Raw genomic sequence first — 25,361 nt, 5'->3', positions numbered from 1 at the left:
GCCTGAGGGGGCTTGGGGCCATGCGTGGCTATCACAGACAGTCACACACATCTCCTCTTACAGACAGAGCAGAAAAACAAAGATCTTGCTCAATCTAATTGAGAAATCTGATTCAGGGTGAGGTGCACTGCACAGCCCAGGCTGCTCAGGTGAATCCCACTGGAGGGTGTCACTCAGCTGTGCCAGCATTTAGCCCTGGGATGGACTGACTTGGCCAAGGGACAGGTCCAAACATCCTCAGAGCAGGTGTGCCCTGACATACATTCAGGTCATTTACACCGTCCCTTCCCAAAGGATCCAGCCAGGACAGCTGCAGCCCGCTATGCCTCACCTCTCAGACCTCTCAGGAAAGGGGAGCAGCTCCCTTTGGCACAGAGCTGTTTTCCTTAAGCAAGCTTTGCACAAGTGCACAATTCTCTAATACTCAGTTTATGCAAACCAGATATCAATTGTGGCAATAAAAAATACTCCCAGCAGCTCCCTGAATCTAAGGTCCTTTCCTTCACAGATTTTTTTTTTTTTCATTGCTCCAGATCAGGAAAATCACCATACTTGTGGATATGGTGGTGAATGGGAAGCCATCTCCATGAATCTACATGGTAAGCAAATAAACCCAGAGACAATATTCCTTGTTTTCCCAAAGCCAATATATGTTTTGTGCTGTTGAGAGAGGTAAAGTGTCAAATGGTAATGAAAACAGAGAGCAGTCTGCTGAATATTTTTGCTTCCACATAAAAAAAAGCACTGCTCCCCTAACCAAGGACAGGAAATGTGGTTGTCTGAACTGAAATTGCTTTGGACTTACCCCTGCTGTTTCTTTGCCAAGGATCGCCCCAGCCCTTTCCTGGCTCATGTTCAGCTGCAGCCACACAGGACACGTCTTGATGAGTTTGTCAAGGATGCTGATCCCTGGGAGCTGGAGGCAATTTCGCACAGCACTGGCCTGACAGAGATGTGTCTCCTTCCCCTCTTCACTGGCATCTCTGACAGGGCTGAAACACAGCAAGGGAGTCCCTGGTAAGCAGAGCTGCAAACAGAAACCTGGGGGAGAGGACTCCCCAGCACAGACACGGGCACTCAGACATCAGGAATGCTCCTGGAGGGGCACCAGACCACCCCAGGCACCAAGGCTGTCATGCCAGCAGGCTGGCAGGGGGCTCTGTGCTGGCCCTGCTGGTTTGGGCTCACCCTTCAGTGCTGCTCAAGCACAGACACAGGTGAGGGATGCAGACACAGGTGAGGGATGCACAGACACGGGTAAGGGATGAACAGACACAGGTAAGGATGCACAGACACAGGTAAGGGATGCACAGATACAGGTAAGGATGCACAGACACAGGTGAGGGATGCACAGATACAGGTAAGGATGCACAGACACAGGTGAGGGATGCGCAGACACAGGTGAGGGATGCGCAGACACAGGTGAGGGATGCACAGGGGCAGTCAGGGACACAGAGGGTTGAGCATGCCTGTCCCCTGGGTGCCACCCTCCAGCTGAAGGGTCTGAGAGACGTTTCATGGCTTCAAAAGCAGCGATGCAGCAGAGGAGTCCCTGCAGTCTGTCACAGACACATTTTCTGAAAAATCCTTTCTTTAAGATTTTTTCTCCTGAGAATCTGGGAGGTCTAAGGAACAAAATGTAAACATTGATTATCTGCTGCTGTGGAATGCAACAGGTGGATCTGTGATTGGGCTCGTGTGGTTGTTTCTAACTAATGGCCAATCACAGTCAGCTGGCTTGGACTCTGTCCCAGACACAAGCTTTTGTTATTCTTTCTTTTTCTGTTCTTAGCTAGCCTTCTGATGAAATCCTTTCTTCTATTCTTTTAGTATAGTTTTAATATAATATATATCATAAAATAATAACTCAAGCCTTCTGAAAGATGGAGTCTGATCCTCATCTCTTCCCTCATCCTCCAACCTCGGTGAACACCGTCACAGCAGTCTAATGGCAGACTGGTGATAAATACTGTCTTCAAGCTCTGGTGCTGAGTTGACAATTTATCCATGTGCTTAGCTCTGCAGGCAGTGGAAATACTTGTGCTGAAAAGTCTGGTCACAAGAGCTCTACTGGATAAAGCCATGGACTCATGAGGATACAGGCTTGTCATTCATTTCATTAATTGATTTTGCATTTAAAGAAAATATAAGAGAGCATGCACAAAAATGTTTTGCTGCTCTAATGTTTCTGTTTAGAGGTCAGAACTGAAAACAGGACTCTCACTTTTGATTTGGTCTTACTTCAAATACTTTTCCTTTTTCTTTTATTTAAAAAGATATAGATCTTAAGGTACTACATTTCAAATAAGGTCAGTCTTAAACTACTAAAAGAGAGTCATTTCAAAGGCCTAACCTAACACAGCAGGTCTGTCCCAAAAGTCAGTTTGTGTAAAAATAGCCTTTCATATCCCAAAAGCAATACAAAGATTTTATTTTTTAGTAGTTTTTTTTCTTTTTCAACCCTTCATAGACAGCTTTCTCAGAAAATACAGGTGCCTTTATAATTCAGGTTGTAGATAAAGGTATTATTTCACAGAATCTTGATTTTAATCAATCCTTTTTTAAGATCATAGTCAAGACAGTAGGAATGAGAGAACTGTGCTTTATAAAAAGCAAATTGAAATATATGAAGCTCTACTTGTGATAAAAGCCCAGCTTGTCACAGAGGTGAGGGAATTTCTTTTAGATTTAACAGCATGTGATTTTAATCAATATCATCTGAACAAATCGAGCAAAACAGTGGAATATCCTTTTGGAAGTTACCCTGAGTCATCCCTTGGGGGTTTTTTAAAGATAAAACAACCAAAAAAAAGCCTTGTAACCATGTGAAGGGAAAACATGTGTTGGATGGCAATATTCATACTCAGTAATGGGAAAGAAGTAATGAATTGAAGGGAAAGTCGACATATAATGAAATGTTCCGTAACACAAAAATTGCTCCCCTAATTAGTCACAAAGACATGAACCTGATCACATCAGAATGATGTGTGAAACCTCAGTCAGAAGGAGGTCAATGCTGATAATGTCCCGCTGTGTCACCAGAAGGTGACACGTACAGCCATAGCTCCTGGCTGAGGAACTTTGTTAGCCATTAGTTATGTAAGGTGGGGCCAGCAAAGCACTGATATCCCATTGCCAGCAGGGAAATGAGGGTTATCAACAAAGCCAGGAAAGGGACACAAGCCAGCCTGGACCTGCTGAGCACCAGGCACACAGTGACCCTGGCACAGAGCTCCCCCAGAGCATCCATCCCTCTGCTCCCACCATGGGCACAACCTCTGAGAGCTCACAGCACCCGCTGGGCTTTGGCAACAAGAGCACACTGGCGAGGAAAAATAACAGAACTGACCTTCCAACTCATGTGGCTACATGTAGGGTCTGAATTTTGGAGAATGGATAGAAAATTGAAAATAATTCCAAGCTCAGACATACAAGATGAAAAAGTGAGAGCCTGAAGTGTTTGCCCTAATGGAAAATCTCATTATTTCAGTGTGTGGAGTCTTTCAGTGCAGCAAATTTAGGGCAGTGGATAAGGCTTTTTTTTTTTTTTTTTGGCAGAAGAGGCAGTCAAATATTTTGTGGGCCCTCGGGGATGAGGTATTCTCTCAAAAGCCAGACCAGCCTGGAAGGAGCTAAGCAGGCTCTTGTACCTGTAGAGAGGGAGGAAAGCACAGATGAGTGAAAGGGGAGACTGGCTAAAGGAGAGGCGGGAGGAGTCATTAAGGGGATCATATGGAATCAGGGGAATGTTTGGTGAGACGTTTCCTGCCAGTGAGTTATAAGAGATGATGGATAAATTCCCAAAAGAAGAGGCTTGCATTGCCCAAATCCCTTAAAATGCTGGGTTTGGAGCAGTAGCACACACTGTATTGACTCAAATCTGTGCTGGCTGAGGAAGGGCAGTGCCTGCCCCCCTGGCCTTGCTCAGCTGCAATGCCCTGAGCCGTGACACGCCGGCTGACGCAGTTACGGCACCAACGCTTGACTTCTGTCCTGGGCACAGCTGTCACAAAGATTTGGATGGGGCTGTGGGAATGCTTAATCCAGCAATTTAATCTGGCTCTGTGGGAGCTCTGTGGCTGCACAGGGAGGAGGGAGCCCAGGGCAGCTCCTGGGCTCTTGCTGTGCTGCCAGTTGAAGGGATTTCCAGGGCCGCCATGGTGAGCAGCCGGCCTTCCCAGCTTGCTCACTCAGAATTCATGCAACACAGGACTTCTAAAGCCTCAGTTTCAAAAATAACATAAAACTCTGTTCTTGTCCCACAGTCCTGCAAAACCCTTTGGCTGATAGAGGCAGGTGCTCACTTTGATAGGTGTGACGTGAAGGTGAAAAGCTGTCCCTAGAGCTGCCTGCTTTCTTTTCTTTTCTTTTATTGAGTTCTTCCTGCAAAGTACATTTGAATCTCGAAGTGGTTCTGCTAAATTGGATTCAGCTGGGAAGCAGGGAGCTGTGTGCTGCATACTGATTGGCAGCACAGGCTAATTAATTGCACAGTGATTACATCCACACACCTGCCCCGGGCTTGCAGCAGGTATCCGGTTGCTTGTTGGAGGCAATAATAATGACAATGGTGGTTTGAATTATTGCACAGTGACTGTACACTGCAGTAATGACCACCATGACTCACTGCTTTAAAAACCTGGAGCCACACTTGCCAGCTGAATATTCCCAGAAGTCAGCAGACCAGCAAGGAGATATAATCCACTGAATTTTGTGCAGGTGAAGGCCTGAGCATACCTTTGCAAGGGGTTTCAAAAATATTGTTACAATCTTGCTGACACTAAGGGCTTCCTGGCTGGATTGTATGTGGCTGGTCACTCTGAGTTTCCCTGAGGCAGCTGAGACACACAGCAATTGTGTGAAACAGCAGCAGGGACTGCCAGATTAATTCTTCACTCTGCACATTTGCTCTGAGAAGAGACATAACATATTTTTAAAATTAAATCGTAAATTGTCAATCAAATGCTCTATAGTGCACTGATAAGTAATGGCAGAGTGCCTTAGTATTGTTTAAGCAGACCAGATTTAAGAATTAGGAGCTAGTCTTTTATTATTATGTTTTATTGCTTTTGCTTCTCCCTCTGAAAATGAGAAGACATCAAGAAAGAGCAAGGGTTTGCTGTGCTGTCCTCAAGGAGGGAGATCCAGTGGTATATAAATATTCATAGCAGAGCAGGAGCCACAGGTCTTAAAATGTGCGTGAGCTGGCTTGATACTGAGGGAGAAATACAGACACAACCTGCATGTGCCAGGTGATAGAGCAGCTTTCTGCACCAGAGCTACCTGGTACCTGAAGGGACACTATTGGGGATAAACCAGCTTGGGACTGAGGCTGACATGTGGAAACCCTTCAAGCCCAGGGGTTATAAGGGGCACTTGAAGCAGGAGGAAAAGATGGAAGCTGCTGAAGCCAACAGAGCAGCCCTGATGGAAATTGATAGGCAGTGCTGTTAATTCCTGTGGTTAAAAAAGAGAGAGCTGGGAGCATGGGGATTCATGGAGATGGGTGAGACTGACAGAGCACTCACAGGGCTGGTTTACATCCAGTGTCACAGCCAACCCAGCTGGACCCAACTGCAGGGCTCTGTGCCACTGGCAATACAGACAGATCTTTATATCCTTTTTTTTTGTGGTCACCTTCTTTCCTTACAGGAATAATTGGAGTTACATGAACAGCAAGTACAAGGTTTCACCCACTGCAAGAAACAGAGCTGCCAATGCTTTCTTTGGTTTGGTATCACTTCTGATTAGACAGGTGTTGAGGAACACATTGAATGGAGGTAGCTTGGTGTCCAAACTGCACAGACTTATTAAACATCTTTGTTCAGGGACATGTGAATTCATGTGCTGCTACTTTCAGTTCACTGTGAGGGACATTATGCAGTGCCACAGCCAGAGGACATCAAGCTTCATTTTGCTTCCATCCTTAGAAATGGCCAATTTTTGATACCATGTACTTACACTCATAAGCCAGCCCATCTTTGATCACTTCATCAGTTCAGATCAAATTAATCTGAGATGGAGAAGGATTCATTTACTCTCTGGGCCTGCCTTTGGTCACCCTGCTGGGTTCTTCTTCCAACTGCTGGTGGAAGTGAGACCCTAAACCCAATCTAGCTGCAGGAAGAACTCCAACATATTTTTGAAATTCTGAAGGTGTTTCATCATAAAACAGAGTATTAGAAAGATGGGAAGATAGCAAAGGTTTCAAATATATTGAAAAACCCATAGCACAAAAGCTGATTTTGTGCTCCAAACATGAACCCTGACTTGCAGAAAATTCAGGTTTTAATAAGTGCTTTTTCGTAACAGAGCCAGGAGACCTTACAAAATCAAACAAACAAACTGAAATAAAATAACAAATAATGAAAAACCCAAAAGTAGAAAGAGAAGTTCTTGAGATCTTCAGGGATCGCAGCCAGGTAATTGCGACCCTCTAGTCAGAAATAAACAACTTTCTTGTTGTCTGACAGGTAGAACGAGGGGAGAAAAGAAGTAGGATGTAAAGCAAGCCATGGGAGCTTCCTACATTGTAAGGTCTTGGATGTACAGAAAAATTGGATAATGGAAATGATGTGAGAAGCTGGATGTGCCCCATGAGGCAGGCTTGCCTGTCCAGTGTCCTCCCTGCCTTGCAGAATGCTGGTGTTACTGGCCCACACTGGTGACAAGCTTATAGCTCAGGAAGTTGTGCTTCTCAGCCTGTGGTCTGTGGAACGCCTGTGGTTGGCAGAGCATTTCCTCCTGCTCATGGTCCCCTTGTTCCTCCTCTACTTAACTGTCCACCCTTCTACTCTTTGGTCTACAGCTGATGCTCTGCACACCTAGCTTAGCTCAGCCTGGGAAGGACCAAGCTTAATAGCCAATGCAGCAGCTGTGCCAGCTGCCAAAAGGTAACACAAGCCGAGGGTGTCCTAAATATCCTGACACCTCACAGGTCAGCAGAGCTCTGTCTCCCACCTACTCCACCTTCCATTACAGGCCCTGGCAATTTCAGCAGTGAATTTTGCACTCTGCAATTGAAGTGAGCTCTTCTGTACCCATCAGGGATTCCCAAATGCCCATTTCTGTGAAGGCTAGCAGGTTTGCATGCATCTGGGCCCTGTGTGCACATGTCCATCTAAGCTTGCCAAAGTGGAACAAGTCACCACCCTACTGGGGAGCTCCATTAAAGGCACAGAGGGATCAGGTGATCAGGTGTGGGACAGCTCACCTACCCTTAAACCACTCACCAGTGAAAACCAACAGAGGAAGTTACAAAAATGAACAAGTTCTACTACACTGCAAGGGCAAGAAGGTGTCATGGCCACTTGTGCAGGTGGAAGAACTGTAAATCATGTGTCAATTTATTAAGTAACCAGTAGCCACTGAGTTTTCTGGTCACATGTGACACCAGGCTGGTGCCTTATGCAGTGGCTCGGCTTGAAGGTCCGATGGGTCAGCAGCCCTGGAGGAGCTGTGTGGCCATGCAGTGCTGCCTGGAGGGCTCAGCAGGGACAGCTGGGCTGGCTTGGAGGAGCTGAGCCTCAGGAGCAGAATGGCCAAGCTCTGCTCAGCCCTGGTGCCCTGGCTCCTGCCATCACTGGGTTTAAAGCCAACACATGGACTTTCCTCATTACTTCCACGGTGCAGGCAAAGGATGTGACTGCAGCTTATCTGCTTGTGAACTCTGTAGAGCCTTGCCCCCCTGACAGGGGAGCAGTCAGGTGAGCTCTGCAGGAGCCTTGCTGGGTGAGAGCTGCTGGTGCTGTGAGGGCTGTGTAACCATGTCCCTCCCCAGAGCACAAACCTGCTGCTCAGGAACAGCGGTGCCTCTCTAAGGGCAGGAGCAGCAGGGCCCAGTAACCCAGGAACAGAGAGGCAGGGGTGCCTGCAGTGCTTCCCATGAACCCTCCAATGCTTCTTCATCCTAAATTAACCAAGATTAATTGTAAGTGCTTATAGAGAAGCAGCAGCAATATACCTGTCAGACCCTCCTGTCAACAACATTTCAGCAAAGAGTTCTCTCAAAGGGTGGGGAGGTGTGACAAAATGTTTATTAAGTCCCAGCTTTTCTGTTTCCTCCATTCATTAGGTCTGCCCCTCTATTTAAATATACACAAAGTCATATATACAATAAAGAACTGCATAAGCATAAAACCCCCAAAAAGTACAAGCTAATTCTCATAACTGATAGTTCCCAGGCCAGCTCTACTAACAAATGAACCTTCTCATACACACCCACAGCCATAGCATGGACAGAAACAACATAAAAAACAAACATGCAAAAATTTCCTGAAGGAAGAGCCCTTCTTTCAAAGATTCCCCTGCTTTTTTTCCCCTTTCAGTCTGGCCATTTCCTGCATCATTAACACCAGTGGAATAATGGGATATCCTGCCTGTGGCCCCACACTGGACTGGGGCCATTACATCCTACTGTTGCAGTATGCCTTGGCTGGTATTCACAAACTGTACTGCTGCCTTTATGTTACTTTGCATATTTATTTTTGCAAATTTATTTTGTATTTATTTTACATATATATTTTGAAGACAACAATTTGTCTCACAAACATCAGCTGTATCTCTTTTTACGCAGTCAAAACATACTTTGTCAAGTCAAAACCACTTTGCAGGTTTTATTAGCTGTGCTCCCTTCCTAACAGCAGTTCGTTAATGATAAGTTGTTCTCCCCCACATTTACAATCAGAGATTTTCAGGGCATTTGTCCTTTGCCTATTTCAAACCCAAATTATTCTCTTAGGAATGTCAGCATATCAGCAGAGCTAAAGGTTTTTCTTTGTGTCCAGGAATGAAGGATCATTTATACTTCTGCAAGGCCCCTTCAGGGCAAAGAGAAGAGAGCTGCTGGAGCACCAGCCTAGGCAGGGTCACAGTGGCTAAAGAACAGACATTTTCCTAAACAAAAATCTGCAAACATGTTTGTTGGATAATCCAACTTCTCTGGAAAGGCTTGTGCAATGTAGAAACCAGAAGCAAATGTTGTGAAGAAGAGAACTTCTTAGTCTTTAAGACCATGAAGAAACCCCAGACCTCCCTCACCCTCCCATGTCAGTGCCCAAGAGGGGCCCAGCTGAGCCCAGCCTGGAGAGAAAGGTTGATTCTCTACATTCCAGAACCTCCTCAAGTGCTGGAGCACAGAGCACCCCTGCTTGTACTGCAGGGTCAAGGTGGTGGGCAGAGGTTTTTCCCCTTTCCAGCTCATCTGGACAGGAAGGAAGATGGGAATGGAAAGCCAGGGAATGCTTTTCTATATTGTAATCACCTAACAAAGAGGGGAAAAGGAAACGGAAAATAAAGGGGAGGGACAAATTTCCAATTCAAACTTCATTAAGAATAGACTGCAGTTTAGCTTTCATAAAGCCATTCTGTTTCAAACCCTATATATTAAAAAAAAAATTTGAAATCTGCATGATGTCTTGGAGCCAAAAACCTGGACAAAATATTTAGAGAAGCATCAGACTAGAGATAAAAAGCCATGGCCTTGCTCACCCTGTGAGGGATTGAGTGTAGGCTTGAGGCACACCAGACATGAGAGGCCAACCACACAAACTTGCATAATGCTGACAGCTTTCCTCTACACTAAGAAATATCTGCAAACCCTTATCTCAGTCTTCATTTGCAACTAGAAATGGTTGTTTTGCCAAGGGAAATAAATCCACTGGACTTTCATTCTGCAGTATGTGAAGGACCAGAGCACAGGACTTCTGAGGTCTCTTATAAGGCACCACACAAAGTGGCTTGCTTACACACAAACATTCATGTCTTGGGTAAGACTTCCTTCCAGGGTGAATGGATTTCACTATGTGGTAGTCTTAGTGAAAAAACAAGTATCTAAACCTGTGAACCTTCTCTTGGTCTGTCCTCCTTAAGCCTTACTCCAGCAATTTCATATGCCTCATTAACTTTGATTAGGCAGTAAGAAAATATGTTTATTTCTTGCTTTATTAGCTGATGGGATCCCTGCCTGCATTTACACTGGGGCAAGGTTAGAGATCTGCCTTCCTGAGGGAAGGAGAGGAAGAAGAAAAGAGCTTGTTAGGGTATTTCAGGGATATGGAAAGGTGGTGAAAGGACATGGTCTCTCACCACCTTCTAGTGGTGAATCCCTCCAGAACACCTGGAAACAGCTCAGGGTGGGAGAGGTTCTGGTTTGCTAAGCTGTGGAACCTGTCTTGTGGGTGGGCAAGGCCCTCGTCCTCCTGTGCTGGTGGGACAGCCTGGGACTGAAGGGCTGGTTAGTGTCAGCAACTGTCCCTGCAGTGACTGGCAGCTCAGCATGTGACTACAGATCCTGCCGAGCAGCAAGACAAACCTGCCAGCTCCCCCAGACCCCACCAAACCACTGCTGGGGCCTCAAGCTTGTTTATTTAATTGTGTTTATGGTCACTGTGTCACCAGGGCTAAAATGTAGGTAAGGCATGAGCCACAGGCTTTGTGTTCAAACCACAAGACAGTTTAAGACAATCCACACCATGGCTGTCTTGGTCATGTCCTGCTCAAAACATCTGTGCTGCAGCCACCCCTATAGTCAGGCTGCTGTGGCTTGTGTGACACCACGGCACTCTGACTCAGGGGGCCAGAGGGGGAGAGAAGGTGTGTGCTGGGCACAGCTCTCTGGCCTGGCTCCCTGCTCAGCTTGGTGAGCCATGAACAAATCCAAGGCTTGGGTTCAGCCCACTGGCACCAGTCACCCTGAACCACTCCCTGGAATTGCTGCTTCTCCAGTAAGGCAGAGATCACCATGGGTGCATGGGTTCCTAAATGGGCACAACAAATTAATACCTAAAGTCAGGCAGGGTAAATCCAGACCAGAACTAGACAGGAAGCCCTAATAGCAAAGGGAGACAGCAGACTGCCAGGCCAAGGGACTGAGGCCCTCATCCATCCCTGTCTCAGTTGCTGTTCACAGTGCCCCTCCTGCAATCTCTGCTGGCTTTCCAGCACTGAGGACCCATCTCTGCTGGGAAGGTAACAGTTGTTTTCCCTTTTGGCTAGAAAGGTTATCAGTGAGATCCAACCTAAAATTAACTACTTTCTAATCCCAAAAAGGATTAGAATGGGAGTTCAGGACACAATTACACAAAAACATTCTGTATTACATTTTAGTCCTATGGACAGAAAGGAAAGTTGGTCAAAGCCAAGCTCCTTCCTGTGTGTTGATTCAGCAGAAGAAGCTTTGAGCTTTGCTGGGTTTGTTTTGTGGAGGGTGTCAGGAGTGACAAATTCCTTGAAGAGAACTTAAGGGGGCAAAAAAGGAAAGAGAGAAGAAAAAGATTGTTGGCAGGCAAGATGAAAGGCTGGGCTGGGTCCTAGGCTGTCATTTAGCCAAGTATGTGTGACAACCTTTTGTTGCCTGGAAGTCTGCTAGCAATTTGCAGAACCATGCTGCAGGTAGCCAGCAGTGCTGTCTCCAGACTCCTCTATTTGTTGGTCTCTCTCTGTTTCCTTGGTGAATTTTTCCAAGCAGCAGAAAATTCAATCCAGTTCACAAGGGGCTGCAGCTGCTTTCTGTTCTGCCCAACAGCTGCTTGTACAAGAGAGAGCCTTCAAAAGACTGGCTTTCTCTGGAGGGCCATGGGAGGGATGCATGTGAGCTGTGTGGATTCCCTGTATTTGGCAGAGTTTTGCCAGCATCCAGAAGGCTGTCTGTATTCAGTTGCTTTCAACAAAGCACTTGAAATTCCCCAACAACTCATTAGCCTTGCAAAAACAAAGAGAACGTATTAATTAACATGGTCAGGAGATAGATTCAAGCAGTAAGACAGGGGTTCCAACCCTACCAGGGATACACAGACCCAGAGGAATTCCCAGCAGCCACACCTCTTGCAGGAGCATTCTCAGAGCCAGGATTCCAGGCCTGCCTCAGAGAGCAGCTCTCAGGGTGGGGTTGTGTGCTCCTCCTCACCCAGGGACACAGAGGGTGCTGCAGGAAGAGGACTTTTTCCACATTCTCCCCACACACCAAAAAACTCCAAAGTACAAGCTTTTTTGCTTCAGCTGTAGAGGCTGTGTAAACACTGAGGAGAGCTGGTTTAGCTCCATAACCCAGCAGGGAACTCATCCACCAAAGAGAAAAGTCTTTCTGAGAAAGGGATTATGCTCCTAGCATCACCCCAAACTTAAAGAATGGTCTGAAAAAAAACAAAGTTTCACTGCTCAACAAAGATCCAGGGGATTGGGCTATGACATAAGTGACTACAATCAAATCAGCTCCATTAATTTGTGCCTCAGTTTCCCTTCCTATAGTAACAGTACCTGTCTTTAGCTGGTTGTTGGGAGGCTTAATATCCATGAACCACCCAGAGATCCTTTCATAAAGACAAGGACTTTATATTAATCACACAATGTGATTACAGTTACTAAAAACACTTTATCCCTTTTAAAGGCACAAGTAATTCAGAAGGCAGAAATCCTTTACTCAGACACAAATACATTCTCTCTTTAGCAAAAAGCTAATAGAAATTCTGGGAAAGGCACACATTAATCTATTTGGAAAGAGCTGCATTCCATAGCACTCCCTGGCTTGTGTGTATCTAACAGAATATCTATTTAGGAAAATGTGACTAGCACAACCAGCTATGCAATGCTCACATCTGCTAATCCTTTACTGCTCAAGTAATCATCTTCCCTTGCAAAAAGATTTATACCATTTTGGGTGCAGGCAAAGAGGAGCTAAGCACTTCAAAACTCTTGCAGCTGATGATCTTGAGGGAAGCACTGCCCTCATGGTCCCCTTCAGCTGGGTACAGGGATCTCATTTCTGGAGGCAGGCAGAATCACATTAGGTAGTTTAGACAGGTTCAGAACGGACAGGGGAAAGGCTTGTGGCTACAGTATTTACCATACTGGGTGATGCTTGTGGCTCTGTTTCATTTGCACAGGTTAAGCAGCACTGCTCCCTTGACCACAGCTGCTTCACAGGGCTCTGCTACCAGGTACTTTGACAGACATTTCCCCCCTCCCTCCCCCACAATTAAAGGAGACCAGCTGAAAGCTTGCCTTGCCTCTCTGACAGCCTGGGATGGATGCTGAGCTCAGCCAGCTCCAGCTCTGGAGTTACTCCAGGCTGACACCAGAGCGTGGCTCCAGCTAAGCCCTGTGCATCCACATGGGTCAGGAATTCCCCTCGCCAGGGTGGGGAGGAGGGAATGGCCCTGGTGCTCCTGCACTGTATGAGCACATCAGGGCTGCCAAACAGAGTGGTGGAGGGAGGGAGGGAGAGTGCCAAGGAAATGCAGCACACACACAGGCAGCCCTGTGAAACAGCCCTGCCCTCTGCAGCAGATGGGGTGCAACCCTGCCCAAGGACAGCTCTCCTCTCCCCTGCGTACCACAGGCAGCCCTCTCTGGCTGGGAAGCGTGGAAATAGACAGATTGTGACCCTGTGCAGGTTTTTTGGAGGCCAGCTCCCCATGGATGCCTGTTCAGCTGTGTTCTCCCCTTTGTGCAGCTGGATCAGTGCCAGAGCCAGCCTGTGCCAGCGCCCTGACACCTCCCCCTGTGCAGTACAGGCATGTCCCAGCTCACAACAATGAATTCCAGAGGACTCCACTGGGGCTGGCTCTCTGCACAAGCTGTTCAAGTGGTGTGTCGCCAGGACAGCACTCAGTCACACATGTGCCCCTCGGGCACTTGGCACTTCGAGTTCATGGGTGGCCCCACTGATTTCACCCCACAAGTGCCATACAATGTTCTCTGTGGCCCATGGCCAGCACTTCTGGCTACCTGACCCAGCTTTGAACAAGTTCCACAGCTCAGAGCACAGTCAGGAGCCCAGGCCATGCCTACCAGGGCTGCGTGGGCACCGCCTCCTCCCATTCAGCATAGTCTGGAGAAGAAAGCACCTTCACTAAACCTCCCATGTACCTGTGCCTAGATTGTTAAAAAGACATTTTCTCATACAGGCAGCCAGGCACACATGATTTTGACTAGCTTCTACCTAGCTCCAAAGGAGGATTTACTTCACAGATTCTGCTTCACTGCTCATCATGAAACACCGACCCAGCACCACAGAAAAAAACTAATCTCAAAATTGGGATTAGGAAGAAATGTAGGACATAGACTGAATTGCAGACCACTGCAGACCAATGCCTGCTTTGAGATCCAAGAATTGCAACTTCACTGCCCTTGTAGCATGATTTTGCTTTAGCTGCTTCCACTGGTACTTGAAGGCCTTCTTAAACTCTCTTCTGCAGTCTCCTTTCATTCTTATTTTCTCAGTTTTGGTCTAGAGAAATCTGAAAGTCTTCTTTGGTAGTATGAATACTTTAAAACTATTTTTTTTTTAAATAATGATCAAACATCTCAGCTTTGTAACTATTTCTGCTTTAATTCCTCAGAAGGAATTAAAAGTGCCAGGTCAGAAAAATAATCTGTGATTCAGCTGCTGCTCTGGACACTGGCACTGCCAAGACCAGGTCCATCCCAGCACATCCCATCCCCTGTGACTTTAGGGCCACCCAGAGCTGATGACATTATAGCAAGAGGCATCACAGCCTCTCTTTGGTCTTGTACAGAACATGTGCAAAACATGCTTTTCAGTGGCTCCTTCTAATCCTAAATCTAATTGGAAATATTGTAATGACATATTAAATCCCTAAACTCATTAATTTGTAACTCCTCACAAAGGGCAACTGAAACAGTCACAAACATGCAGACACCCTTCCCTACACAGGGGGAATGCCTTTTGCTATGGTTGGAAAAGGGTGACAGACTTCTGGGGCACCAAGGACTTTTGATGATCATATCTTCACCCTCCCAAAGATCCATCTGCATTAGAATTTGACCAGTCATTTCAAACAGCTGCTTGTTCATTCTAATTACCTTCCAAAAAGCTATTTATTTCTATTCTCAAATGCAAAAAACCTCCTCCCTTCAAAATTATAAAGTTTGAAGGTCTGTGATGTACAATATTTTGTCCAAGTTTCACTAAGGTTTCTGTGCTCTTTATCAATTGACCCAGACAAGCATTTAAAACTCCCCAGATTTTTTCTTCCTAATGGATTTAGCTTAGGTATTTTCTTTTATGTCTATTATTCAGGTAATTTTGGAGATTTTTCTGAGTCTCACAATCCTATATTGCTGGTCTCAGAGAACCCATCTATATTTACTGATTAATGAGTAGAAATAAAGTCTATTATAATTTGGAAGTATGATATAAAATAGATAATCTCTAAAATACCTGGACTACATACACATGGTTTGATGTTGTCATCTTATTGCATGGGCTCCACACTGTTGTCTCCTTATCCCAAAAGTTCCATACCTCCTTGGTGTTTCTGCTGGGCATCTCCTCAGAGCACTGACTCTTTGTTCTCCACAAAGAATCCAACTGACTCCAGTTCCCTTCTCACCCACCCACCCCACTGTTTTACAGCATCTTCTTCTCATTGCTTGCAGCTGTGGCCTGTTAAAGTCAGGCCTGTTCCTACTCTTTGATAATTGGCCCAGCTGCAACTCCTTGGAGGTAAGATTACTTTCTACACTCTCTCTATTTTCTTATATTCTATCCCCCTACAGTTTGATCAGGTATGAAGCCAGCCCAAATTTGTGCCAAGCTGCCCTCCCAGCTGGTCTCCAGGACGCAGAGCTTTACAGGAACTCCTGTGCACACAGAGCAAGGGAGATGTGAGCACCCCAGGTGCACGTTTTTCAGCCTGTGCTGCCTCCAGGTTGTAAAGCCAGCAGTACAAAGCAGCACGTAGCCATTTAGGACAGGAAGTGAAGAACTATATTTAGCTGAACCTGTAGTAGAAAGTAGATGATCAGAACATTGCTTACATTTGTGCCCCCATTCCTGTGAGCACTGGTTTAAGACTCTGCAGTGCTGAGGGCAATATTTCCACTGTGGTCTGTCCTCTGGGAACCAAAGGGACATTTGCCTTCTCTGCTACCACCAGCACCACTGCACAACGTGTTCCAAGCTTCCACTAAGTTTGGCAAGGACTGACAAACTGGAAGTGCTGGGAAAACCACGTAACAAGTCAGTGAGGTTGTGAACATGCTTTTCAGCTGAATGAATTTTGGGAGGTTTTTGTCTCCTCTCTACCAAATTCAGGTGGCTTTGGAGAGCACGTCCTTTTTTGTATCTTTACAGTGATATCCCAGTCTAGGTGCAATGCATCTTGAGCACGGGTATTTCCCTCTTGAGAAGCACCATCCTCCTCAATTGGAAAGTGTATCCCTTATGAGAACTTGACAGACAGCAGGGATTTAATAACACTGATTTGTTTCCAGTTGCTTGAACTGTTCTTTCCCCTTTAAACACCACATCTCACAGGTTCTGGTGAGAGTACTCCTTTTTTGTGTGGAGTACTTTACAAGACTTCCTGAGGCAAACAGAACTTTTCCCACTGATTCAAATAATCTGAGATTTAGTCCTTTACAAAGGATGGCAGTTGAGTTTTAAATAATTTTTTTCTCAGTTCAAACCTGATCCTGGTAAAATTTGGTATAAGATTTATTTACTGCACTGCAGAGATGTATGTGTAGCCTGGGTAGAAGAATCCCTTCATAACAAAGCTCTTGTGACCAAGTAATAACACCAAGGTCATGGGTTTGATCCCTGTATGGGCTATTCACCCAAGAGCTGGACTCACTGATCCTTGTGGGATCAGAGAATATTCCATAATTCTGTGAAAACTCCCAGTCATGGTTTTCATAGCCTGCTTCATAGGTTCTATGGTCTGCTCTACACAGGAGATCAGACTAGACAATCAAAACTGTCCCTTCTGAAGGTAAAATCTGTGAATCTGTGAGAGTGGTTCAGTTTACAGATTCCCCCAGTGTTTGACCTCTTTATGTCTACATTCATCACATGAAACCTGTCAACTGTGATGTGGGTTTTGTGCCAAAAAAAGACATGTCACCAAAAGATGCACAATCATTACTGCATTAGGTAATCTGCTGTCCCAGAAATGAGAACCACTGTAACCCATCCCAGCTACCTGAAACAGCCATTTTCTCAAAGATGGATTCAATATTTGCACATAACATCTCTGTCTCAGCTCCTGCCTGCTCTTCTCATCATATCCTCCATACATTTGCCAGATGTTGGAGTGAAGGCATTTATCTTTACATGAAACCATGGTCACCATGGTCAAGCAGTTCACATTTCTCCAGATGTTTTGTGATCTCACCACTTTATAATGTTCCTAGGAGTTAGCCTCATTCTAGGTGAGAATTAATGGTTAAACGTTAAATTCCCCTGCTTCTCTCCCATACCATTTTGGAAGAATTTGATTAGATTGATTTCTATCCAGCTCCTAACTGCACTTCTCCCTCATTCCTCTCTGAGAGGCTACTAACTCTAATTCCTCTCTCAGAAATCTGGAGGCAGATTTCTCCCCAGTGTCTTTCTGACATTTGACAGATGTAAATCAGCAAAACTTGTTTATGGATTCACTAGATGCAGAATAGAGCCTAGTCCTTACTAGGAATGAATGCATGGATATTTCCAAGTTGCTGGGGTACTTCCATGATAATTGGCACTGCCATCATTCCTGTGCATGTGATTAAGATTTCCTTTTTAACTAATGTTAAACTATGCTGAACAGAGGGGCAATCTCAGGAGTTTCACATGCAATTTTGGTGTAGAGAATTTTAAAATCAGGTTTAGGTTCTCCATCAGCACCTTGCCTTAGGTTACCATTTCTTTTGAAAGCGATGAACTCCAAATACTTTGTGTAATTTGCACCTAATTCAGTGTAACCATAACAGGAAACACAACTTAGAAATGTTTCTAATTCTGTAATGTGTTGGAACCCACAATGTATGCATGCTAAAATGTAATTTTGAGGATCTTCGGCAATATTATAGCATGTAAACAGAAAGAGTTAAAATAGATTTTAAAATAGCCAAGTTCCTCTTTATGAGTGGCAGATAGATTGGAAATAAAGACAATCAGTTAATGAAATAAAAGGCCATTCTGCTAAATTGTTCAGATGCTCAAAAAACCTATGAGGAATGCATGCAACATGCCCATTGATGCTTCAATATTCCTCCAACCACTTGATTTACAGTCCTGATCTAGGGTGTGTGGCTTGTTTACTTTTTCCTGCAACTCTAGACAGAAAACAAACCTTTGCAAGCTCCTTTCAGACATCTCACAAAGAGACAAGCAAATATATCTTCCAGTCTATCATTCTTAACATCTTAACTGCCGCAAATGCAGGGAATATCTGCAAAGTGCAAATAGTAAGTTCCTCTCACCAGTCCGCAGGGATTGGATGCTTTCATTTTTTCCTGACATCTGTGTGATCTTTGTCCCTGAGTGTTTAACATTACATGGAACTGAGGAACTATACCTTGAAACAGGAGTGGCATTGTTCCACTTAAAGCAAACAACTGAACAAGGCAAAAGCAGTGAGAACTGCAATGCAGGGTCCTGCCTCCATCCCCCCTCCTCCATGTGTGTATTTGGGAGCAGGGCTACAGTAAAACCAGCACACAGTGCCCTGTCAGCAGCAATTCCCCCATTTGACTGAGGGTGATCTAAGTAGGGCAGCACCCCCTGCAACTGGAACTGCAAGTATCCCACATCTGTCCACCCATCCACAGAGCTGCTTCTACTGCATCCATCACAGAAATATCTGAAACCTTTGTTCATGGAAAACAGGCTAAGTGTGTTAGACAGATAAGAAGAAGTCTCAATATCTGGTGTTATTATGGTTTTCCAAGGGGGAAGGGGCAGGGGGTGTGACTGACAGTTTCAGCAGCTATGTAATCTTCCCTTGCTTGTTTAAAACAGGAAACAGAAATGCCCAGCTTCAGCATGGGCTTTATGATACAACCAAGCCTTGGGAGGATTCCAGCCTTATCCTGGAATTCCAGTAGCTTGCTGACTGTCCTTTGTATCAAAACCCATTTTCTCTCCCACTGTTTTCCAGGGATTTGGTCCTGCAAGGTGCAGTGTTTTGGCCAGAGGCAAGGGAAGCCTTTTCCTGACAGAAAGGACACTTGAAGTGTCCTAGGAGCACGGGGACAGGGTTTGTGTACACCTCAGCGTGCAGGCACTGAAGTGACCAGCAGCTCATAAGGACAAGCCCTTATCCACTTCTGCATTTGAGAAAAAACAAAGCAAGCCTCCCAGAAAAGCTTTGTCACATTTCCAAAAACAAAGAAGTCCCCTTTTCTGTCCTTTGTCCCAAACTGTAGATTTGGATTTACCCTTCTTCTTTAAATAGCTAAGGTTCAAGCTAAATACAGCTATTGCATTTTGTTTTCAGCTGGAACATGTCAGTTAAAGGAAATACTGTAAATTACAACACAGTCATGCCACACCATTGTGACTGTGTAACTAGTAACTCAGCAGTCAGCTCACACATGCAGCCGAGAATTCTTTGCTAAGTAGGAAAGGGAAAGCAACAGTTATTAAAAATGAACAGTCACTAAAGATTCAGGACTTACCCTGAGTCATCCCTGGCTCCCTTCTCGCCTGCTGATGTTTTCATCATTACAGCAAACTTTTAAGTCACTTTCTGTATCACAGTGGCTTGAGAGTTCCTCGGTCAGAAAAGCAATTCCTTCCCATCGCTGAGCAGAACTTCCACATCCTCAGGTTTTGTACTGAGATGGTATTTCAAGGGCACGAGGGGGAAGATGTTTAAAACCAGCTTCAGGCTCAGTAGTATCAAAGGGCAGAGGACTAAACAAGCACTGAAATGAAAGCAAACTACCAAGAAGATCCGATTTTAGCCTCTCTTATTTCTACTTCCTGTATTTATATGAACAGGGGATTTCAGGAAGAGGCAGTCTTTGGTGGTCAAGGGTGTGTGTGTGAGTGTGTGTGTGTGTGTGTGTTATAAAGCCATATTTAGTAGCGCAAGCAGGTTAACCTTATTAGAAAGAAGGGCCTGAGACTTTCAACTAATTTGTTTCTCTAACCTAGGAGGGTTTCAGGGGAAATCATTTAACAGACTACAGGTATACCAGGAGGCAACGGAGCACAGTGAACTTTGTAAAGGATTTTGTAAGGCAGCAAAGCAGTAAGCCTCCGTCTGCAAATTCCTGAAGCATGTGTATTTCTACTGCTTGAGTAACTGGAACCAGATGGAGCTTGGAAACCTTTCTATTTACACAGGACCTGAGCAAACGAAATGTCTAACGCTGGCAGAGGGCAGCTGTGCAAGAGCATTCCCAGTTAAAGCAAAAGCTAAGGCTAAGTTGTGTGATGCTGGCAGAGGAAGAGCTCTCCAGGCTGGGAAGCTCAATGGGGCTCGGGGCATGTTTGACCTGCAGCCACTGCAGCGATCGAGGCTTTGCTGGGAGGGAAACCTGACCCAGCACACGCCAGATGTGCAGGCTGGGGCTGCCAGATGTGCTGCCAGACAGGGCTGGTGGCACCCCTGTTTGGCAGCCCCGTGGCTCCAGAAGTATTTGATGTTAGGAGAATACAGAATGGAAAAAATAAGGCAGAAGTAGAAAGAAGAGGTGGAGAAAAGCAATTGGATGGAATGGAGTGGGAGACGAAAGTAATTTTTTGCCCCCTTTATCTTTAGAAGGAATTTCTCAGCCTTCTGAAAATAGACAGTGATACACAGTCCAGAGCAGAAATGCAAATGCCAGGGAGCTGTCAGTGTATTGGCAAGAGGGAAACTGGACCTCAGTGCAGAACACAGAGCCAACTCTGCTGGCTAAGCTAGAGAGAGTCAGGGAGACTTTTACCATCACCAAGTCACACTTTCAATGGAACACAATTCAAAATTTTCCCTTCTTTTTTTTATTAAATAAAGACTATAACTTCAGTTCACATTAGGAAATTTATCTTCCAGCTTTTACAAGGATTTATCTTAGCAAATCTATTATCTTAGAAAGAGCCTTACTGAAAGACTGCATGATGGAAAATTCACCACCGTTCTAAGTAAGGCATGTTAGTGCTTACTTGCTGCCATCATATAAATTCACACCTGATTGTTTTTGCCTTATCTAATTTTAAATTTTCAGCAACTGTGTCTTGTAATGCTCTTTTCTACTATATTAAGGATCTCCTTGCTCCAGCTCCTGGAATAATTTTCAGGCAACAAAAAACTCATTCATGAAAAATTTAGTCCGCTTAAACAAACTGGTTGGCTGAGATTCACTCATCTCTTACTGCAGACTGGTCAGATCTCAGCTCTGAATCCTCTGTGGGTTCTGGGCTCAGAGGTCCAAAAAAAAAAAATCTTCTAGATTTACTCACCAGCAGGGCACCTTTGAAATGCACCTCAGGTGCTGGCATGAGAACAATCTCCTACATGCATCACACAAATCCAACCCTACCCCAGTACACTTCCCTCCCCCGCAATTCAGCAGGTACCAGGCCCAGTCAGCATTTGCCCTTGATCTGCTGGGAAAAAAGGTTTGCTGAGACAAAAAAATTGCAAGGTTGTGCTGTCTGCATGGATCTGCTCACACAGAGAAAACTGCTCACACAAACAGGCAGCCATCCTAGGCAGAGACTTAAGATTTTGCAAACGCAGAACACAACAGAGTTAGAAAATTCCAATTATATTTTTAGGGAAGAAGAAAAAAATTACTAGAACAAATAAAAAGGTCCAGGAAAAAAAGGCAAAAACTACAGAATACAAAATTCCAGTATTTTGGTGCTATCTCAGTTTCATGTGATTTGAGTGAAAACTTTCATACTATTTCCAATGTGAAGAATGCAATTTCAGAAATTTGAAGTTTTGAGACTTGTTTTGGTTAATTAAATTGACCAAATTTAATTTTTAAAGTCCCATATTTTCTGCAAAATGCTCAGCACTTCTGTAAAATATTTAAAATATGAAAAAGAAGACAAATTTTGTTCAAGCTAGGTGTCTTTTTGAGCTGAGGATTTGACAGGTTTAGTATGCGACCACATGTTCTAGAATCAGGCTTTAGAAAGAAAAAATTACAAAGATCGAAATGACAAAATCATATCCAGTTACTTCAAATTGACATTTTTCTGTGATAAATCCAAGCCAAATGGGAGGAATTTATTTCTCTTCTAGGACTGATTCACCCTTTCCATCTTAAGCCACAGCATCCTGCAGCTCTTTTTTGTCATTTCATGCAGCTGGGTTGGAAAGGTTTAAAAATGGCTTATGGGGGAAGCCATTAAGTACAATGAGCACTCGAGCTACAATAAAGGGCTTTCAGAATATAGCCAGATTACAGCACAGTTCTGCTTTCCATACAGGAGGGAGAGGCTACATCAACAATATGGCCTGTGATAGGAGCCCTCAGGAACTGTCATGCCCATTGTGTCACTAATCCAGAGATTATGTGCCTTTTATAGAGCCTATTACATAACAGATCATGATGGGTCACAGTGTCAAGGATGGAAGGATTAAATGAACAGGCACTTTTCACATTCAGATTCTGATTTTTGAAAATTAATTCTGTGTAAAAGAAGGAACCTTCTTCTGTTCCCAGCTTAGAAAAACTTAGCCTAGCATACACTAAAGAATGAAATATTTTTCAAAATTCAGAAAATGCAGAATTATCCTTTTTCTCCACTTCCAGATTTTTCTGCAGATGCACAAAAAGCCCCACAGTGGCTAATGCCAGGTTTATACAACAGTAGGGATTCCAGTCTCATGCACAGTGCTTAAAAAAAGAAGCTCAAGCTTTGTTTTAACTTGCATCTCCTGGGAGTAAACTGGCTAGGAGTACTCATGAAAAGACTCTTGTCTAATGAACCTGTTAACACACCAGGCCATGAGATGAGGTAAATAAACTCTCAGCTCCTTTTTTTCCAAGAAATGCATTAAAAGATTTCCTGAGCCCAGCACAGACCATACACAATACACTGGGAGTCTCCCACACCCTGAGGTGCACTGCAGGCATGCTGGAAATGGGAAATCAAGGGTAAGGAGTATTTCCAGAGCCTAGGGAACTGGGAAAGGAAAATAATACTGTGTGTGGCCTTTGCACCTTATTTCCAGCCTCTCATCAGCATGCAGCACTCACTGTGAACCTGCTGGACACCAAAATATCACAGGATGAGGCAGCCAAAATGCTCTTGATCAGGGCTTTTTCTGAGGTTGCCAGAATTGCTTCTGGATCAGTGCCTCAGTACAGCAAACTGTGTTCTCAGCAAACTGAGCTCTCAGTTTTCTGGTCCCAAAAGAGCAAATTGGGTGTTTCAGAATTGCTGCAAATCAAACCAATACACTTAACTCACTCCAAAAATTGGCTTGACCCAGGCAATACTCCCTAGAACACAGAGAATGTGGGGCCTTCTGTCACTCAGTTCAGCAGGGTCCAGATTTCTCCAAAAAGCTAACATTTGTAGGCACATGTCTGAAATTTTAGATTTTCAACAATATATATGAGAATGTTTCACATCTACTAATCATCTGAGAAAAAAACCAGCAAACACTCTTGTTTATATAATTTATTGATAGTGTACATATTTTTATATAGTGCATTATAATACTGAGTGCTATAATCTTTATAAATGCTGAGTTAACTATTTTTTAAAATTCTCACAACAAAAATAATCAAATATCATGCCAACATTTTGTAACAAATTATCACATTAAATCCATTTGGATTTCATGACATGTTTATCTGTACAATGGACCCCATATCACAGAGCATTCACAGTGCATAAGGTCACAGTCATTGAAAAAATAAGTAACATGAGAGATTTCTGTTACTTACAGTTTACAAACCCATCCATTTCTGTTTTCAAAGTAAGCAGTTCTAGAAAGTTTTCATAAACTATTTATTTATATTTAATTAAAGAGGTATTGCACCTCTGAAGGGTGCACTGCAAATATGAAACACAGGTTTTTAAAAGGTTCAGAAGTTGTTTTAGTGACCATAAACGATTTCAAAGAATTTCTTGCAATGGAGGAGATACCATGAACCAAATTCTATGCTCAGTTCCACTGATACTAATTTGTGCCAACTACCAGGACACTAAGGAACACTGGCACCACTCCCAAGAATGTGAAGGCAAGAATTTGGTCATAACTTTGCTGCAGTAACAGCCATTTGAAACCCAGGTGTTGCTGGGGAAGGAGATTTACAAGTTTTCTTTGCATACATAACTGGTATATGAATAAAGGCCATAATCTTTCTGCAAAAACTCTCTGAAAGGAAGCATCTCAGTTTTTATTAATCTTTCTGGAGATTATATCTGTCTGGTTTTCACATTTTCTGATACCTTTAGAATTTGCTACCATGGCTAGTGCTATAAACCAATCTTTTTATTTGTCGTTCAAGTTTATCAAGATCATCTCAGTGACAGTACAGCAATGATTGCCTACATTCTTTGTGCAAGTGAAAAAGAGAATTAAATTGTAACAGGCAATTCTTCTAAGAAAATATCCAACTGGCATTAATTTCCCATAGTTATTCATTTCAGACAGTGCACTGGATGGGAGCGAGCAGAGCCACATGATGAACAAACTGCCACAATCACTGCACATCCTGGCTGTGGGGAAGCAGCCACACATCTCACATGTCAGGAGAGGATTGGACAGCACAGGACTTCACAGACTTCTCTGGGGAAAAACCATCAGGACCTCACATGGGGGAAAATGTGAGAAAAGTGCTCAAGTTATTGAAAAGGAGGCTTTTAAACATGTACACAGTAGGTCAGAAAGTGGAATGCACACATCAGCTGAATGACATTCCCTTCTTCAGCAGGACATTGATCGCTTGCATACAGACTTTTCCAAAAGGTTCAATGGAATAATAACAGGTGTGGTACAGAATTGCTGCAACTAAACACTGTCATTTACCTGTGTAACCATCACATAAATGTCACCATCTAACAAAAAGAAAAATGTGGCATTTAGACTCATGGAAATAGAAAGAAAATTGCACAGCAAATGTATGAGCTGCAGAGATTTTCTTCTGAATGTTTAAAGACAAATAACAGAGAGATCTGAGGCTTGCAATGACAGAACATTATGCTCCAATCTTCAATTAGGAAGATTCTTTGGTTTCACCTGGCTTTCAGAGTTATTTTAGTGTCTGTTTTGTATTACATACATCTGATCTTTCCTTGGCATGAATAATCAGACAGTATTTCTACAGCTTAAAGAACTCTACCAAAACCAACTAACAGTGGGACACGAGTAAATGGCATTAAAATTGAAAGAAATGCAAGAAAGGAAGACAACAAAACTCATGAGGCATTTGTGCACCTAGAGAAAACACATAATAGAAACAAGTGTAATTAAAGCAGAGTCACAAGGGAAATCAAAGAGAGAAGAGAATCTTCTCTATAATTGCTAAGTATTAGATTAGTAAAGACCTTCGCCATTTGTTTACATGTTGACAGAAAGCTTACAAATATAACCTAAAACCAGAAGCTAACTTTGCTTGTTACAGCTGCAGCAAGCATATAAAAACAAAATAAAATTGGCACACCAAAGACTGAG

The 25,361-nt window shown here is 44.0% G+C and overlaps 1 protein-coding gene across 1 annotated transcript in view; it reads right to left on the bottom strand.

Annotated features, from left to right (window-relative positions):
* The window catches only part of LOC128936447 (ras and Rab interactor 3-like), a 153,231-nt gene that overhangs the window by 45,169 nt on the left and 82,701 nt on the right, over positions 1-25,361 (bottom strand). The window contains exon 18 of the mRNA XM_054275382.1: positions 806-992. Within this exon, the coding sequence (XP_054131357.1) occupies positions 806-992 (187 nt within the window). The remainder of the gene's footprint in view (positions 1-805; positions 993-25,361) is intronic.

The sequence above is a fragment of the Melozone crissalis genome, unplaced genomic scaffold, assembly GCF_028551555.1.
Source record: "Melozone crissalis strain CALT ecotype California unplaced genomic scaffold, PUWL_Pcris_2 ptg000018l_1, whole genome shotgun sequence".
Classification (NCBI taxonomy): Eukaryota; Metazoa; Chordata; class Aves; order Passeriformes; family Passerellidae; genus Melozone; species Melozone crissalis.
Note: the sequence above shows the minus strand (reverse complement) of the source record. Positions and strands in the feature narration are given on the sequence as shown.